The following is an 18,758-nucleotide window of genomic DNA, read 5'->3' as shown; positions in this document are numbered from 1 at the left end:
AGGGACCAAAGATACGTTAAGACACCTGCTTCCTCCCACAACCAACAGAGAGAAGCAAGGTACCAAAGCTCGGACACCAGCGTTCACCAAGAACCTCCATCACAATTTGACCAGCAGCTGAACTACCTAAAAAATCAGGTGGATCCAGGAACTGCGTCAGGCTGCCAAAGAAATCAAAGACGCAAATCAAAGTGACCATGGAGCGGTAAAACCCTCGGTGGAGAACATGGAGGAGGTGGAAGCCTAAAGAAACAGCTGCAAGAGAAGACCGCAGCTAACTACGACCTGGACTGGAAGGTGGCAGAACTGACTGTACAGCTCAAAAAAGCTACTTTAAGGAATAATCCTGAGAGCTCTGATCCAACACCAGAACCAGGTCCTCTATGTGTTGAAACCAAGACCAAGCCAGAGCAGGTCTTAGAACATCCAGAAAACTCTAGATTTCAGGTCCCAGAACCACCAACGGACTCTGAGTCTTTAAAAAAGAAACAAGTCTCTGAACCTAAAAGCAGTTTGGAATCTCCTGTCCAGGAACCTCAGGGGGATTCAGATTCTACGTCTCAGACAGAGGACCCCACATTGGCTGAAGATCTGCGACCTCAGTTCCTCAAAGAGACTTGGTTTCAAAAAAAGGCGCATCAGAAACAGAAGAGGTTCATAAATCAAATTTGGGTCAAGAAGAACCTTTGTTGTGGAGACACCTCAGAAAACCTCTGGCACCAGAACATCTACGCCACTGTACAAGGAAAAGGAACGTTCCTGAAAACTCCCAAAGGCTTTCAGCAGACGTCAAATTTATCTTGAGAGAGACGTCCCCAGAGTCACAGATCCAAAGACCCAAGAAGATCAGACCAGAGACCTCTTTAAAGCAGACATGACTATAGCATGTCTTATTTATTTATTTATTTATTTATATAATTTATTTTTTAATATAATCTATTTTTTAATATAATTTATTTTTTACAACAATTTATCTTTTTTACAGAATTTATTTATATATTTATATTAATATTGACTCTCAGAGGCATCGGCTGCTCAAAGGCCTCAAAGAGTTCAGCGTAGCCAGAATCGCTCCCTGCGTGGTACGAAACCAGAGCAGACACAGGACTATTCTGAACGAGAAACATCTCGTTTTAGAAATGTCCGAAAGGAGTGGCCTCACAAACAGGCTCCTGAAGCCCAAACGTATTCCCGTCCACACCCCACGAGGAGGGACCAAAGATACGTTAAGACACCTGCTTCCTCCCACAACCAACAGAGAGAAGCAAGGTACCAAAGCTCGGACACCAGCGTTCACCAAGAACCTCCATCACAATTTGACCAGCAGCTGAACTACCTAAAAAATCAGGTGGATCCAGGAACTGCGTCAGGCTGCCAAAGAAATCAAAGACGCAAATCAAAGTGACCATGGAGCGGTAAAACCCTCGGTGGAGAACATGGAGGAGGTGGAAGCCTAAAGAAACAGCTGCAAGAGAAGACCGCAGCTAACTACGACCTGGACTGGAAGGTGGCAGAACTGACTGTACAGCTCAAAAAAGCTACTTTAAGGAATAATCCTGAGAGCTCTGATCCAACACCAGAACCAGGTCCTCTATGTGTTGAAACCAAGACCAAGCCAGAGCAGGTCTTAGAACATCCAGAAAACTCTAGATTTCAGGTCCCAGAACCACCAACGGACTCTGAGTCTTTAAAAAAGAAACAAGTCTCTGAACCTAAAAGCAGTTTGGAATCTCCTGTCCAGGAACCTCAGGGGGATTCAGATTCTACGTCTCAGACAGAGGACCCCACATTGGCTGAAGATCTGCGACCTCAGTTCCTCAAAGAGACTTGGTTTCAAAAAAAGGCGCATCAGAAACAGAAGAGGTTCATAAATCAAATTTGGGTCAAGAAGAACCTTTGTTGTGGAGACACCTCAGAAAACCTCTGGCACCAGAACATCTACGCCACTGTACAAGGAAAAGGAACGTTCCTGAAAACTCCCAAAGGCTTTCAGCAGACGTCAAATTTATCTTGAGAGAGACGTCCCCAGAGTCACAGATCCAAAGACCCAAGAAGATCAGACCAGAGACCTCTTTAAAGCAGACATGACTATAGCACGTCTGAACCATCACAAAGATGATTAACAAGCAATCTGGAGTCAAAACACACATACACACACATTTTCTACTATATCTACACTTCCAGTGGAAAGTTTGGACACACTGACCCATTGTGTTCAGATCTTTGACTAGAAGCATTTATCTATTTAAGAGTTCATTTTTATATGTTTATTTACATTGACAAAAAAAAAATAAAATCTTATAAATCTATATATTTTCTGTACAGTTGTATTTCTGAATCATGAAATGTTTTTCATGCTGCAGCTCTGCAGTAACTCAATTTTTACAATGTTTGTTATTTACTCAGTTAAAGTGTCCCTACAGTCACAGACTGTTTACAGGATAACAGTGTTATCCAAATATATTCAAAATATAAACAAAAAAATTTAATTTTAAGTATGAATTTGCTAAATTGCAGCACTAACGACAAAGATGATCATTTTAGGAAAAAAAACATTGGATATTTTTACTAATGTCCATAAAGATAATATTTTTCCATCACTGAGGATTAAAGTCATGGTTTTGACCTAATTTTAAAACAATATTTTTTATTGAAGTGTTTGTTGGAATTTAAGCTTCAGAAATCCACAATTACATCCTCAATATCCAGATAGAACGGTCAGGTTATGTGTTGAAGCATTCCCACAAAGGAAGATAGGTTTAACCAATGAAAATAACAGCTCAATAAGACATGCTCATGGGGTGGTTGTTAAAAAAATTTAATCTGGATAAAAGCTATCCGATTTTGGGAATCCCATTTTTTGGGATGGGGGATCATGTAATCCCGGTTTTATCTCGGTTGTTCAAAGCAAAATAGGATTATATCACGCTGATCCGAAATGTCATTTTTCAGGATCACGAAATCATGAAATCCGGATTTCCGGCATGTAAATCAATGTGCGTTGCTAGCCATGTGAAGAAGAACAGGTAGAAGAGACCTTTACTACTTGGAGTGGAACCACCGGGAACATGTAACATAATACGTGCCTGTATTGTCCTGCATAACATTGCTACCAGGCGGACTGTCCCTCTCTGTGACAATGTTAAAGGGGAGGCATGTCGGACTTACATAACAACCTCATGCAAGATTTCAAAGCTGAAAGTTAATAATAATAATAATTAAAGCCGCAAGCGGCATCTATCGGGTCCGAGCGTCCTGGACCCCGCCACCTGATGTTGCCTTGACAACAGGTGGTGTAATGCGTTATGGACCCAACAAGTATGAATCCTGTCAAGTTTGGTGCAGTTCCCATGTATTCCTATGGAGATATGAGCAAACCGTGTTTCATGGCGAGAAGGTTTTTTCCATCGGTTGCCACTGTTACGAAGTTTTTCCTATTAGAAAGATTTGAATAGCGTTTGTTCCCCAACTTGTCAGGAAGGTTCCCACCAAGTTTGGAATCTGTCGCACGAATCCCCTCAGACTAGTTCGTTGAAATGGCAGTGAAATCCAAGATGGCGGGCAACTTGTTGCCATGGCAACAGGTGTTCGATTGACTTCTTTGCTGGCCTTGGGGTGTCACACGTATGAATACTGGCAAGTTTGGTGCAGATCCCATGTGTTTCTATGGAGATATGAGCAAACCGTGTTTCATGGCGAGAAGGTCATTTTCCGTCGGTTGCCACGGTAACACGGTTTCTGCTATTAGAAAGATTTGAGGAGCGTTTGGTCCCCAACTTGTCAGGAAGGTTCCCACCAAGTTTGGAGTCAGTCGCACGAATCCCCTCAGACTAGTTCGTTCAAATACGATGTGTGTAAAGTGCAAAAAATGGCAAAAAAACGCCAAGATGGCGGGGACCCTGTTTCCATGGCAACAGGTATTTCATTGACTTTTTTGCTCGACTCGGGGTGGTACACGTGTGTGTCGAGTTTCGTCTTCCTACGTCGAAGTAGACTTTTGGGACCCCATTCATTTGGGGAATTTTTTGGACTGTAGGTGGCGCTGTTGAGCCACTTTTGCATTGAAGTGTATGCGGACCTTAGAATATTGCGATTTTCGCCGGGCTTGATGTGTGTGCCAAGTTTCACAACTTTTCATGGGTGTTTAGGGGGTCAAATTTGGCCTTGAAGCACTTAGTATAATAATAAACATTTCAACTACAATAGGGTCTCGCCATACTTCGTATGGCTCGGACCCTAATAATTTTATAATTATGAGATACATAATCCGATTGGTCAACTAGTCATTTTAATGACTAATTGTCTATCAGAATAATCATTAGTTTCAGGCCTATTCGTTGGTAAAAAAAAAAATACATAAATAAAATTTTGTTAGTGGGTCTTGGGAGAGAATAGGTTAATTTAATTCTTTTTTGGGATCATGACAACTTTTTTTATTAAGTTCCCCATGTAAAATCAAGAACAGAATTTCCCTCTCCTCACATATAAAGCTTTTAGTGACCAAGTCCTATTTTTTAAGATCTCAGAGTTTCAGATATTCCCAACAGAGCATGTCACTCTCAGACTCCAGGTTTACTAGAATGGGAGGCAGAACCTTCAGTTTTTAGGCCTCTCATGCAACCCAGTTTGTACTGGATCATGCAGGTGAGGCACAGCTTGCCACTGCCTTCCTTGGGGTTTCTGCCCTGTATTTGATCGGGAAATACTCAAATTTGACAATTGAACATTTTTAAACATATTTTCATGTTGTGTTCATGTTCCTGTCACAGCGCTGAGTCAGGAAGGCAGTGGCAGGAGTCCGACTGATATACAAGCATAACTTCAAGGTTAGAAAAGGTCAAAGTCTTTAAATGTGAAAGGTTTCATGTTGTGTTTGAATGAATGCTGTGTGTATGGGGAGATGGGACATTCGCAGAGCAAACAGAGGAGAAAATCTGGATATAAGGATCTTGGACAAGTTAGTGGGAGGGGTCTTTATTCTCATAAAATAAATTTACACTGAATGATGTACACACCTGCCTGTCGTTAACTGAATCAAGAGTCACGGAGGAGGAGAGATTTCTCAGGTCTGTTTTGTCTGCCTCATTCTGTAGATATGTAAAATGATTAAAAGAGAAACTGAACAACAGAATCAGAAAGGTGGGTATCAATGCATCCCTTGTCAGATCAGATATGGTCATAAAGACATTTCCATTCTTTTTGACATGCAAAAAGAATTCTTTCAAACAGAATCCATTATCTGAACCTTCCTCTTGGTGTAGAGCAGTGGTTCTCAAACTTTTTCTTCCAAGCCCCCCGTTTGGAGGAGGAAAACATCCCAGGCCCCCCCTCCTCGATGAGAATGTAAAAATTAACGCTTGGGTTAAACTTTTTTAATGGAAAAAAGAAAAACCTCCATACATACAAGTATGATGGTGCTCACATTTGCGTGCACACTTCTCAATTAATGCCAGATACCACTAAAGTGGTCCTCGCAAACATTTCAGAACCTTTTTTTAATGAAATGGAAAAAAGTGCTTGGCCAACCAGTTTTAGGGAGATTTTGTCTCCATGTTGCTCCATCAGCCAGAACTTTTTCAAAACTATAACAATAAAGTTTAATTTGTGCAACAAAGAATAGTAAACATTTATGAAGACTGTGTATTACAATTGTAATCTGATGACCAGTTCTTCACTGCTATCTTCAAAAGAACAAAGTGTCGAAGAAGAACAAGGGCAAGTTTTTGGCAACAAATATTAACAGCATCAAAATTTTGAAATATAAACATCTTTTTCAAAACACTGACAAATCTAGTAACATTTATAATTTCCCTGAATAAACAAATAAATGTTAAATTGAATAGGCTTACGTTGCTTATCATTATGCTTAACAATAAGAAATAAAATTAAGTCCTGACAAACAAAAAGTGCAGGTATTTGGTAAGTGAGATTCACTCTTTTGAGTCTGTCATCAGGATCAGTGGCTGCAGTGAGCCTGGCTTTCACTGCACATCTTTTCAAAACGAGGTAGGAACTTTGTTACTGCCACTCGTAATTCATGCTCAATGTTGAGCTTAGATCTGTACTTTGTTTTCAAAGAGGCAACAGCAGAAAAGCCTATCTCACAGAGGTAGGAAGTGGCAAAGGGAAGTAAAATACCCACAGCCTTCTGTCCAATGAGGGGATGCTCTTTTTCCACAACAATCCAGAATTCACTCAATGTCTGTGATGCAAACTTGAGTCTCAGGGAAGAGTCAGATGTCATCTCGATGTATTGTTCCTCTTCAGCAGCGCTGAAATCAGCAGGTGCTGCAGCATTAAAGGGATCTCTCACCCAGTCATACTGACCACTGCTGTCTGGAAAGTATTTCTGAAAGAATCCCCTCAGGGAAAAGATGTGCTCCTTTAGACATGGGATGATGACAGAAGCATCCAAATCCATGGCTTCAACATGCTCACTCAGATTTTCAAATGAGTCATATTTACCCTTCTGAAGACGTTTGTCCCACATCTCCAGCTTCCTAGTGAAGGAGCTGATCTTGTCTGCCAGGTGAGGAAGGTGCTGGTCTCTGCCTTGTAGCTGAAGATTCAAGTCATTCAGCTTCCCAAATATGTCGCTGAGATAGGCCAGTTTCATCATGAAGCGCTCATCAGCAAACTTGGCTGCGACTTCGTACATGCGCTCCTCCTCGAGAAACACGCGGATTTCTTCACGGAGCTCAAACACTCGTGATAGAACTTTGCCCCGCGATAACCACCGAGCCTCGCTGTGAAATAACACAGCTGTGTGCTCCGCTCCCATCTCCTCACAAAGTGCAGAGAACATCCGTGCTTTCAGCGGTCTTGTTTTGATGAAATTAACAACGCTAATAACATCGGTCATCACCTCGTTTAATTCAGGGCTCATATGTCTTGCTGCGAGCGCTTCTCTGTGTAAAATGCAGTGCGTCCATTGTGCGTTTGGCGAGACCTTCTTGATCAAAGCTTGCAGACCTGACTTTTTCCCTGCCATCGTCTGCGCTCCATCGGTGCAAATACCGGCGCAGTTCTCCCATTTCAGTCCATGTTCTGTCAAGTATCCGTCAATGAGGTTAAATACTTCCAGTGCCGTTGCCCTGTTTGCGATGTACTTGCAGAACAACAGATCCTCACTCAGCGAGTCTGATGTCACAAAGCGGACATAAGCAATAAGCAGACAGTTTTTGTTGCTATCTGTTGCCTCGTCCACTTGTAAAGAAAAACGGATGTCTTGCAGTTTTTCAATGAGTTGATCTTCCAAGTCATTTGAAATGTCACATATGCGTCTTGCAATGGTGTCGTTGGACAGGGGGATAGCTCTCAGTTTTGCTGCGCAGTTGTCATCTATCATAGCGGAGACCATATCTAATGCAGCTGGAAGTATGAGCTCTTCAGCAATGGTGTGGGGTTTCTTACACTTAGCAACTCTGTACGCAACCTTGTACGAGGCCAGTTGTGCTTTACTGGTGGTCGACGTTGTTTTTTTTAGGTGACTTTCCTGCTTGCGGTAATCGTCAAGCTTTTTCTGAAAAAACTCGAGGGGTTTACTTTTGTAACTGGGATGTAATGTCTCCAGATGTCGTTTTAATTTATTGGGCTTCATACTGTCTCTTGCCAGTGTTTTCAGACATAACACACATACAGGTCTCTCTTCATCTCCCACAGTATTCACTGTAAATCCAAGAGCAAGGTAGCTGTCGTTACTTCCTTGTCTTGGATCTAGGCTGCTGATCAGTGGACCTCACATGATCTCCCTTCTCTGTCGTCATAGGTTCTGAATTGTTGCCTGTTTTTCTTTTCATTCCTCTTACATATTTCTCCATGCCTCTCGTCTGTGCAGTGAAGGCCGAGGCTACTCCCGCTTTCCGCTCGCTGTGTTGTTACTGTGTCGCTATGGTTGTTACCATGGAAACCTGGTTTGATGAGTGTAACCCCGAAAAAAGTCCGTATTGTCTACTGTAAAAATATTAGTTCCACAACTGCATTTTCCTCAAGCCTCGCGCCCCCCCTCTCATGGCGCCACGCCCCCCTGGGGGGGGCGCGCCCCCCACTTTGAGAATCGCTGGTGTAGAGGAAGGTTCACTAGATATTAAACAAGAACTGGAACAGATGCTCACAGTAAGGTAGTGGTCTGGCAGCTTTGGCTCTGTGGTGGCTCCCAGGACAAACTGGGACTTAGATGTTAAGCCATCTATGAAGGGACACCACTACCTGGTTTAATTTAGTCAAATTGTTTATTATAAAAGTTGGATCCTTATTATGTAGAAGATTTAGGACTCCCAGTTAGTCCTGCACCACCACCCCTCCTGTCTCCTTATAGAGCCTTCACTCATTCTTTAGTTTTCTTCCACCATCAAACGTTGTTGAACTTTCAGATTCTAAAAAAAGCCGTTTCCACCAATGGGTCCAAGTCAGTACGGGACAGTTTTGTTCGGTAAACCCTGATTTTTGTCGCATTTCCACAGCTAACCATACCCTTTCCTGGTAGGAGGCATATCAGCCGGATAGTGACAGATGTGTCGGCTACGTGACAGTGTGATGTCAGCAACGCAATGCCTTTCTTGAATGATACGAAGAAAAACGCAATACAGAAACAAAACAGGACAATGCTGGACACATACAACAGTTTGTGTTCTTTCTTCTTGTCATGTGGCTTTAAAAAGCAAAAGATCCAATGTATATTCAAACCCGGTGCTGTTGTTACTTTGTTTTTAGTGCCGACTCTTTCAAGAAATCAACGGATTGTAGTGTGTCACGCTCCATCCTTTTGGGTAAGACTGGCACTCTTCCCATTTGTTGCCTGTGGAAACATGAAGAAATGTGTACCGACCGTGACCCTTTGGTGGAAACGGGGATAAAGTGACCACATGTCAGGCTGTGTTTCTCCATCTTCACCTGTCTGGTGATGGAGAGTTCATCTCTGCTGCAGCTTCAGGTTTCTGTGTCAGGAAGTCAAACTTGGTATTCTGCAGCAAGTCTGACCTGCTTTTCTGCTTCTCTCCATCCAAACAGTAGTTCTCTGAGCTTCTGTAGCCTGTCAGCTGCCACTCTGACCTCTCACCTCTCCCATCAACAAGCTGAGCTGCTGCTAACTGGATGCTTTCTGCTTTTCACCAGAAAAGGCTTATGTGAAAATCCATCCCATCAGCAGATATTTCTAACATGCCTGTCTGCCACCAACATTCACTGAGATCACAGACTTTCTACTCATTGATCAACTGATTAATGTGCAAGTTGTCAACACTAAACAATCAGTAGCTGCATCTCCATTACAGTATTTCGCAAAATACATCTTACATTTAGATAAAGTGCAATTGCGATTTGCAGGTGTTTCCATTGAATGGCTTTTAGCACATTAGCCGTTATTCTCGTAAAATCTCGTCCCGCGAGACTCCACTTTGAGAAGAATAGAGATTTCTAAATCTTTGTAAAACTCTTGCATTTCACCGTTGTTTGCTATCAAGGATGACGATTATATTTTTTCTTTAATTATTTGTAAAAAGATTTCTGTCTCCTCCTGCGTCTACTCAGACTGCACCATCTCTATTTGAAATGAACTGGTCACATGACCCGCTACGTCACGTCCGGTAAAGCGTAAATGCAAAAAAAGTATTTCCATTACACGTTTGCAATATACTTCTATATCGACACGCCTGAAAAACCACCTTATGAGAGTGTAAAAACTTTTAGCAATATTTGAGAGTTTTTTCAAAACTTAAGTGTTTCCATTACCTTTTTTTTATTGCAACAATTAGCTTTTGAACAATTCTGGGGATAATGTAAACACACCTAATGTGTCTGATTACAGTTCAGACATTGCATATGTACGAGAACAATGCACAGAAATCTTTAGTGATTTATCCTCTTTCTGCTGCCGGATATATGAGTCTCAAACCCTGACAGAGCAGAACAGAAAGCAGACATGCAGTTCAAACCGATCTCAAAGGTCAGGACATAGAGCAGAATTAAATCACAGCTCAGAGATGGGATGCTGTAAAACCCAGAGAGTCGTCACAACAATCAATCAGAGAAGAACGTTGCTGGCCAGCAAAAGATCGTTCAGAAATTTACATCTGTGAACACCTGAATGGGATCTTAAACTGTCACATTAGTACAAGATTAAATATTTCACCTCATATTTCATGCATCGTCTACATCAGCTTTCTTTAACTAGAAATAAATTTATTAAGTTTACTAAGTTAAAGTTGATCATTTAAAATGTGTTCAGAGCAAAACTACTTTGTTCCTTGTTGGAAATGAGAAAGTTGAGACCTAAGTTAATCAACTATCCAAACAGGAATCTGTGCAGAAATGACACTAAGTGAGATTTAGTCTTGTTTCAAACTCTGTGCAGAAATGTGAACTGAATCAAGCTTCCCCTCCAGAGGTTTCTGAGGTCAACACCACCATCTGCTTTTGTATTTCAACGCTTCTCAATTTAAATGTTTCAGACAGACACCTCACCAAAGCACCAAACCAATCAGAAAGTGATGCTTTCACTTCTGATTGGCAGCTTTGAACTTCACTTTTCTTTGGCCGCCAGCCATCAGATAAGACTTCTATCGGGAGCCTTTGTTGATTCTAGTCATGGGGTGATGTGCCGGTTGACTCAATTCAGCTTTAAAAAGCACAAACAGAAAGTCTCCAGATCACTCAATCTCTATCTGTGGTCCATAACTGCCTCTCTGTCCGTTTTCCTTCACACAGCCTGGTTCTTATTCAGACAAACGCTGATCTCTGAATCTAAACCTCCTGCCGACACCAGTCCTTCCTTGTTTTTACACCTCGCTCAGCAGCTGGTATGATAAAGCTGTTATGAAATTCTTTTTAGTGAGTTGAGAGGGCTTCACTGCACTCATGTACACTGACTGAGAGGGAGTCAAGTAGCTTCAAAGGGCTCCACTTACAGACACCCTGCAGGACCTTTACTGACTCTTCGTCATTCTGTTGTATATAAATTCTAAATATTTTCATCAGAGGACTGCAGATGTAAATTAGCCTAACTCTGGCACAAGTTTGAAATAGTATATGGTTCCTTATTAATAAAATAAAATAAAATAAAATAAAATAAAATAACCAATTAAATATTTTTAAATAAAGACATTAGGAAGAAAGAACTAATCTTTTGGCATTATTTTTAGACCAGAGTTATCCACATGCACGATTCATGAGTTCAACTGTTCTTATTTATGTAAACAAGTGATGGAAATTTGCTTTGTAATTGAAATATGTTCAGGCATAAAAAAAAAAACAAACAAACAAACAAACAGACAAAAGAACACAAACAATATAATACCAGAAAACAACGACAAGACAAAAAGTCTAAGACAGTCAAGCAATAAGGTGAATGTGTACATAGAAAGATAATCAGCTAACTGAACACTATAACAGGAAGTGATAAAACAACATTGATTCAGTAGAGTTTGAGGTCATCTGGGTTTCTGTCAGGTCTAAGCAACATCAGTCAGACCAGATTAAAACTACTTGGTTTAACCTGGTTTGATCTGATTGACAATGCGTTCCGGTTTAAAAAGTTAAGAGCTCAGAATGGAAAATTATATCCACCCAAGTTCACCACATTCCAGCTGCAAATAACAAAACAAGGAGGATTTGCTCTCAGACCCAAAAGCAGTTATTAGTGCTGCAGGTTAAAACAACTAATCACACAGATCTTAGGTCTGTAAGCAATCATGCTATTGTCATTAATTAATTGGGCTAATGAAAAGGTCACTATGCAGCATCTTATGGACCAGCATCTGAAATTCAGATGAGGTCACCCAGTTTAATCAAATCCGGTCACTTTATTTTGAAATTAATAAAAAAAAAAAGATCCTGTTGGTTTTCCACAAGTCCATTATCAATTAGCTCCATCAGCCTCACACCTTCACATGGAAAAGAAGCCAAATTAAAAGAATGACTAATTAAAGAAATGAGATTTATTCTATATACAAATCACAATTTAATTTTGGGGCTTTACTATTAAAGGTTTAAGTTCTTTAATGTTTAATCCTCACACCTTTTCTCCCCTTCTGCCACAAACTTCTTTTTAGGATCTCTCTCTTAAGGGGTACGTTGTGTAAGGATTACTGACATCTAGTGGTAAAGATTGGCATAGCAATCACTTGAATGAAAAGCACAGTTGTAAATGGATGGCGGCCATCAGTGGCCAAAACCACTCCAGAAATGAACATGTTTAAATCTGTAAGTTTCTCTAGTGGCCTCAGGTGCAGATATTTTTTTCTTACATTAAACTTTGATTTTGTTATATTATAAAAAAATAATAATAGTAAATAAAATGCTCACATTTTGAGTTATGGAAATATGGAGCATGATGAAGTCGTCAAGTAACAGGAAGTGGCCGGTTTAAAAACTATACATTTTAGGATCAGCATCGTCTGTGGGAGAAAATAACTGATGTGAATTTTAGCTTTTGTAACTGCACAAAAACTATATAACCCACTGAAAGAAAGGGGGAAAATACAAAAAATCTTAATACGAGTTCTTTAAGTTTAATTTCAACTTTAACCAACTTCATAAGCTGGCTTTACATGTTTAGAATATACTTCTATTACTCATGTTTTCATCAGCCTTATTTAGTATTTTTATAGCCTATTTCAAAAGTTTCACAGAAATTTTTAAATAATAAAAACAAAAATCATATTCATCACAAGGCATAAAGTAGAGATCCAAAAACTGCTTGAATGATCTAAAATCAAAATTAATACATTTATTTTAGATGCAAGCTAAATAAACAAAATCAAGCTGAAAACCTAAACATGAGACACTTATAATGCATAAATTACTTAAAAATCAAACTGATTTAATTTTATGAGTACAGAGATAACATTTAAATGTGTTTTGAGCCTCCACAACTTAATGGAGTGGATTTGATTGTGTTCCTGGTTTTTCACACAGAAACACTGCCCGGATGGTTGTTAACCTCAGCATAGAGACAACATGGTGACATAAGGCAGGCAGGAAAACAACTATCTAAACACATACACACACACACACACACATATGGAGAACAGGAAGCAGCAGACCCACACACAGACTGTACAGCTGAGGAGATGCTGACTTCCATAACAGGAAGGGCTGAGACAATGGTGGGAGGTTTCCTCACAGCGGTGACACAGATACCCTATATGCTCTGATCCGTCTCAACTCAGCTGTGTACCTGAAACACTTCTGGAGGTGTTACCGCAGCTCAGGCCTCCCTCTGCTGACCTGACTGAAAATCATCAGCTACAAGACACATCCAGCCGAGAGAAATGTAACAAAAATATGAAGAAGATCAATCTTGAAATGTCTATTAGTCAGGAAATGACATCAGTTGTTTCGTTTTATTACAACAATTCCAAAATGACTTTTAAAACCTTCTCAGTGCTTTAAGCCCAACCAAAGACACCTGAAATCTGGGTTGACCATCAAAGCTCCCATGAGAACTGGAAACTTTTGTTTACCATAAAAACTCTGAACCATGAACCCCCACTATGACCACATGAACTTTTCCATAAACTCTGGAAGAAACAACAGCTCCTGAAAGCCTCCCACAAACTTCTTAGACATATCAAGAAGACTCCAAACATCTTGACCCTCTCTAACCTTCACTGACCACCAGCCCATCAGCAGGACACACGAAAATATGTCCTTTTTTAAAAATCAAACTAAATTCAGGGGACATGAAGCAGCGAAAATCATTAGTCAAACAAAACTAGAACTTTAACCAACAAAATATTTAATTGTACTTTTTAAAAAATGTCCAGTTAAGAATCGATCAGGAAGCGCATCCCGCCACATTTCAGGATGAAACAAGTAAAAACTCACCGAGCAGAAGTTCCTGATGAGGACCTCCGGGTTTATTCCACCTCCGCGGTCCTGATGCAGCGGACAGCTCAGAGTCGGACCACCTGAAGGCTTCACACGTTATAAACAGACTGAGCGCGCGAGTGAAGCGGGCCAGCTTCTCCTTCACCCTGCTGCCGGATGCTGCCTTCACGTGCTGCTCGGAAAGTCGGACTTACAAAACTGATGTTCCTTTAGGTAGATTTTCCATAGGACAACACTAATTAGCCAAGAAACCCCTGGTCCACAGGCTCTGTGGGAGACAACGTTATCGTGTATTGTTGGAAAATAAGAGACAGAAAATGATCCCAAATTGAAAGAATGAGGTCAAAAGATTTACACATAGGCTAAACTTTTTAAAATATAATTCAAAGTTAAATTAACTTATTAATCTAAAAATGTATTGAGACAAAAGCTAACAGCAATGGTATGTATGCCACAACATAAAAATGTCAATGTCTCAACAACTTGTCATGTGTTAGATGTCATCTTGGTCTGATGATGTATAAATGCCAACGATATAGAGGACTGCTACATTCAAGCTGTCATTGAATCATATACATCATTCATACATTATTCATGTCAAAAAGCAACCCAAAGTGCTTTACATAATCAAAACAATTTATGCATACTAAATTAAAACAAGCCATTACACAACATAGTATAATAGAGCAATTACAAAATATTCTAGGTTCTCTTTCACACAGTCACACACACACAAGAATATTTTTATTATTATTGATTATTATTGGGGTTTCATCTACACCAGGAGCCAGGCCACCCATGACCACAGTGGGCGCCACCACAGAAACCACCCCGATCAGGGCAGGCTGGTCCCACCACAGCCATTAGGCTGCAGTGCAGGACCCCCAGCCATCTAGACAGGGCGATCGCTGCAACACCATGCAGACCGAGCTGGCAGAGCCCCCAGTGTTGTCGGTCTGCATGAGGAAAACATTGGAGTTTAAAATATTAAATATTAAAACATTTTAAATATTAAAAAATTAAAACAAAGATCAAATAAGCCTAAAAAAAGAGATAAAAGCAGAATTTAACAAATAAATAAAAAATATGTAATAAATAGGACAAAATCAAATAAGACACAAATAAATTGATAAAATAACTACATAAATTAAAAATAATATACTAATGCACAAATAAATAACTACTGTAAAGATTCTGTTAAACGCTAAGGTAAATATGTGGGTCTTGAGCTTTTTTTAAGAACAGACCTGCAGCCTTGAGGTTCTCTGGCAGGACGTACCACAGACGAGTACCATAACGGTGAAACAAGCCCTCGCTGTAGCTTTTAGTTCTGACTTTACGAAAAACTAAAAGGCTGGTACTAGAGGATATCAAAGTCCACAAGGGCTCATAAATTAAAAGCAGGTCAGATAAATAAGAACGCCCAAGACCATTATTAAATTAATAAACAACTAAAAGAAACAAGATACAGAATAAGCAAAGTGATGCAAACAAAATACAAACTAAACCAAAGAAAGATATAAAATGTCAGAAAATAGACAGAAAACACAGATACTTAATTCGAAGTGAAGACACAACGGGTCTAAGGAGACACGGATGGGTCAGAAAGAAGAACAAATGGAGACAAAAATTATGCAAATAAATAAATAAATAAAAACTAATGATGAGGTAATGTAGAGACTCCAAAAACAGAAATGTTGCCTCTTGTTTGTTTGTTTGTTGCTGTTGTTCTTTGTGTCTTGTTGAGTTTTTTCTGTCTTTGTGTACAACAGGCCAGGAGCCTTTTTAATTCATCCATAATGTTAGGCACAAAAGAAAACAAAAACAGTACAAAGTCACAAGAAAAATGTTCAAATGACAAATTCTTTTCAAATCCACCATAAAGTACAGCCTCCAGGTTTGTGTGTGAGTATCACAATTAAACTGTATGAAAGAGATGAAACATCCTGATGCGTCAACATCATTTTAATTCTGCTGCTTCAGGTGATAATTTACGGTTTCACCCACTTAGAGAGTCAATAAACAACATAGTTATTTATATAAGGAAAACTGATTTAGGATAACACATGAAACACTGAGTAAATGAATTGCTGTGTATTTAACCATTAGCCTGCACTTCTGGATCTGAAACACGTTATTTAAGCTTTTGCTTAATTTTAGAGATTTCCTGCATTTATCAAATCTAATGTAAAACATTTGTTTATAAAGCCAGTCTGACAGAAAGGTTATAATCTGATGTCTTCAAATCAAACCAGATTATGACTTGATGTTGACTTGTTGATTATTTGCATGCTTTCACTCAACACACTACAGAATGTTTCAGCTTTTAAACTAGAGCTCCCCCTAGTGGTGAAATACATTTAATGCAGGAAAAAAACTGCACCGTTCTTTTTCTTTCTTTCTTTCTTTCTTTCTTTCTTTCTTTCTTTCTTTCTTTCTTTCTTTCTTTCTTTCTTTCTTTCTTTCAGAGATTGGCTGTGTGAAAAAAAATTCAATGGTGTGGCGGAGGTCTGCACTGTCTAATTGCTTCAAGTTTCTTGAAGAATAGATCTTCATGCTTCTTGGAGGTGTTTCCAAAGTTCTTCTTTGGATGTTGGCTGGTTTTTGATGTTGGTTTTGTCAAGATTAACACATACTGCTTCAATAATTATTGACACACCTCAGCCTTTTCCCCCCTGTTTCACTTACTTAAAAATGGCTTCATTTCTGATGAGGCTTCTGGATCGACTGAACATCCAGATGCATCTCTCGGGTCCTGTGTCAGGTCTTAGCTAGATCTGTTCCTGTTTCTTCAGGACATCACTTTCAGATCCTGTTCATCTGCTGTAGATAGTTTTTTAGTCCTGACACTTCCTTTCCTGTCTCAGGCAGTGGATTACAGATCATGTGGTGATGGAGGAACCATCATGGGAGGAAAAGCCCCTCCATGGGATGTACCACTGACACATAACTGAAGTGGCTGATATTGAGAAATCCTACCAATGGCTAGAAAGGGCTGGACTGAAAGACAGCACAGAGGCACTGATCATAGCTGCACAGGAGCAGGCCTCGAGCAGCAGAGCAATAGAGGCCCAGATCTACCATATAAGACAAGAAACCAGGTGCAGACTGTGCAAAGATACCCCTGAGACAATCCAGCACATAACTGCAGGGTGTAAGATACTGGCAGGGAAAGCTTACAAGGAGCGTCATAACCAAGTGGCTGGTATAGTGTACAGGAACATCTGTGCGGAGTACAGACTGGAAGCCCCGAGGTCAAGGAGGGAAACACCTCCGAAGGTGGTAGAGAATAATCGAGCTAAGATCTTGTGGGACTTTCAGATCCAGACCAACAAAATGGTAATGGCAAACCAGCCGGACATTGTGGTGATGGACAAACAGCAGAGGAAAGCCGTTGTGGTTGACATCGCAATACCAAGTGGTTGCAACATCAGGAAAAAGGAACATCAGAAACTGGAGAAATACCAAGGCCTGAAAGAAGAACTTGAGAAGGCCTGGAAAGTGGAGGCAACAGTGGTGCCTGTGGTCATCGGAGCATTTGGGGCAGTAACCCCCATTATTGGAAGAGTGGCTACAGCAGATCCCAGAACAAACCTCAGACATCTCGGTCCAGAAGAGTGCAGTCCTAGGAACAGCAAAGATACTGCGCAGAACCCTCAAGCTCCCAGGCCTCTGGTAGAGGACCCGAGCTTGGATGGATGAGAGACCACCCACGGAGGGCGAGGAGACAATTTTTAAAAAAATATATATATAAATACTAACTGTAGCTTCACATGAACCTGTTGTCAGCAAGCAGCAGGGGGAGCAGAGGGGCTCATTTTCATATTCAAATATCACATAATACTAGTGAGGCATAAGTGTAGAATTACATCTAAGCAACTTAAAAATGTAAAGATAATTTATTTTTAAGATTAATGATCAGAGATGAGACTTTTAAGGGTTTAACTGACACCAAGGTGAATGCTTTTCTACATACAATTTACAGCAGAAGATTTAATATGTAAAAATACCACATGTAAAATGAATATTAATCGAAGAAATCAGCTGAATTTAGTCACTTTTTGTCTAATTATTCCATCTCATTAACAGTTATTAGACTTATGTGATTAAATGATTGTGATTTTAATTGTTTAGTTTCTTATTCTCTCCAAAGCATTTTTTATTTGCAGTTTAAACTATTTCACAGTGCAGAGAACACAAACTCATCAAAGCAGATAGGTAGGTGCAGGAACAGTAACAGGTGTGGTAGAAGGGGCATGAAGAGAAGGTGGAACTGGGATGATGGGAAAACTGGGATCACTTGTATGACTGAGTGGTTAGATCGGATGGTCAGAAGAGAGGTGATGGATGGAAGTATGTGTACATGTAGTAATAATGAGAAGAAGAAGAAGAAGAAGAAGAAGAAGAAGAAGAACAACCACACCCCTCCTCCAGGTTTTTACAGTGAAAATCCTGACCGGAAGTTGTGCTCCTATCACTTATACCAGTTTCTAATAATGGGAGGCTTGGCTCCCTTAGAAGAGCCAGACCTTACGGCTCCTAAATGGTTCTTCATTCAGTATCACTTGGAGTTTCCATTTTACACTCATTTAGCAGTTATTAATGGCTTGTGTATAGGTATGATTTTTCTTATTCAGTGTCTTCATAAAAACTTTTTCTCTGAATGTAAAAAGGAAAGAAAACAGTAGCTATTGTTTAACCTTTTTTTAAATCAAATTTTGAAAGAACTGAACACAGAATCAGCACAAACAAATATAATAAATTATTTGGATTTCACTTATATCTTTACTTCTTCCTGATGTGCTGACAACTAAACCTGGCTCCCTGGTCTCAATCTATAGTTTTATGTACCTCTCCCATACCACAACCTTTTCCCCGTCCTCTCATCTGAACACCTTCCTTCTTTGCTTGATGGTCTGTCCTCACATGTG

At 40.0% G+C, this 18,758-nt stretch overlaps 2 protein-coding genes across 3 annotated transcripts in view; both read right to left on the bottom strand.

The window, feature by feature from the left end:
• The window catches only part of si:dkey-49n23.1 (semaphorin-3D), a 134,169-nt gene extending 120,230 nt beyond the window's left edge, over window positions 1–13,939 (bottom strand). The window contains exon 1 of one of the 2 annotated variants that reach the window (XM_041979376.1): window positions 13,825–13,939. The gene's annotated coding sequence lies outside the window, so the exon portion shown is untranslated. The remainder of the gene's footprint in view (window positions 1–13,824) is intronic. The other variant, XM_041979378.1, reaches the window with a different exon arrangement.
• Window positions 5,275–7,163, bottom strand: LOC121636034 (zinc finger BED domain-containing protein 5-like). Its single transcript, XM_041979385.1, has 2 exons — window positions 7,132–7,163; window positions 5,275–6,845 (listed from the first exon to the last, which is right to left on the bottom strand). The coding sequence occupies exon 2, from the start codon at window positions 6,803–6,805 to the stop codon at window positions 5,957–5,959; it is 849 nt and encodes a 282-aa protein (XP_041835319.1). The 5' UTR covers window positions 6,806–6,845; window positions 7,132–7,163; the 3' UTR covers window positions 5,275–5,956.
• Window positions 13,940–18,758: the final 4,819 nt, after the last annotated feature.

The sequence above is a fragment of the Melanotaenia boesemani genome, chromosome 3 (genome assembly GCF_017639745.1).
Source record: "Melanotaenia boesemani isolate fMelBoe1 chromosome 3, fMelBoe1.pri, whole genome shotgun sequence".
Taxonomy (NCBI): Eukaryota; Metazoa; Chordata; class Actinopteri; order Atheriniformes; family Melanotaeniidae; genus Melanotaenia; species Melanotaenia boesemani.
The sequence above is the reverse complement of the archived record's forward strand: the minus strand, read 5'-3'. Positions and strand labels throughout refer to the sequence as shown.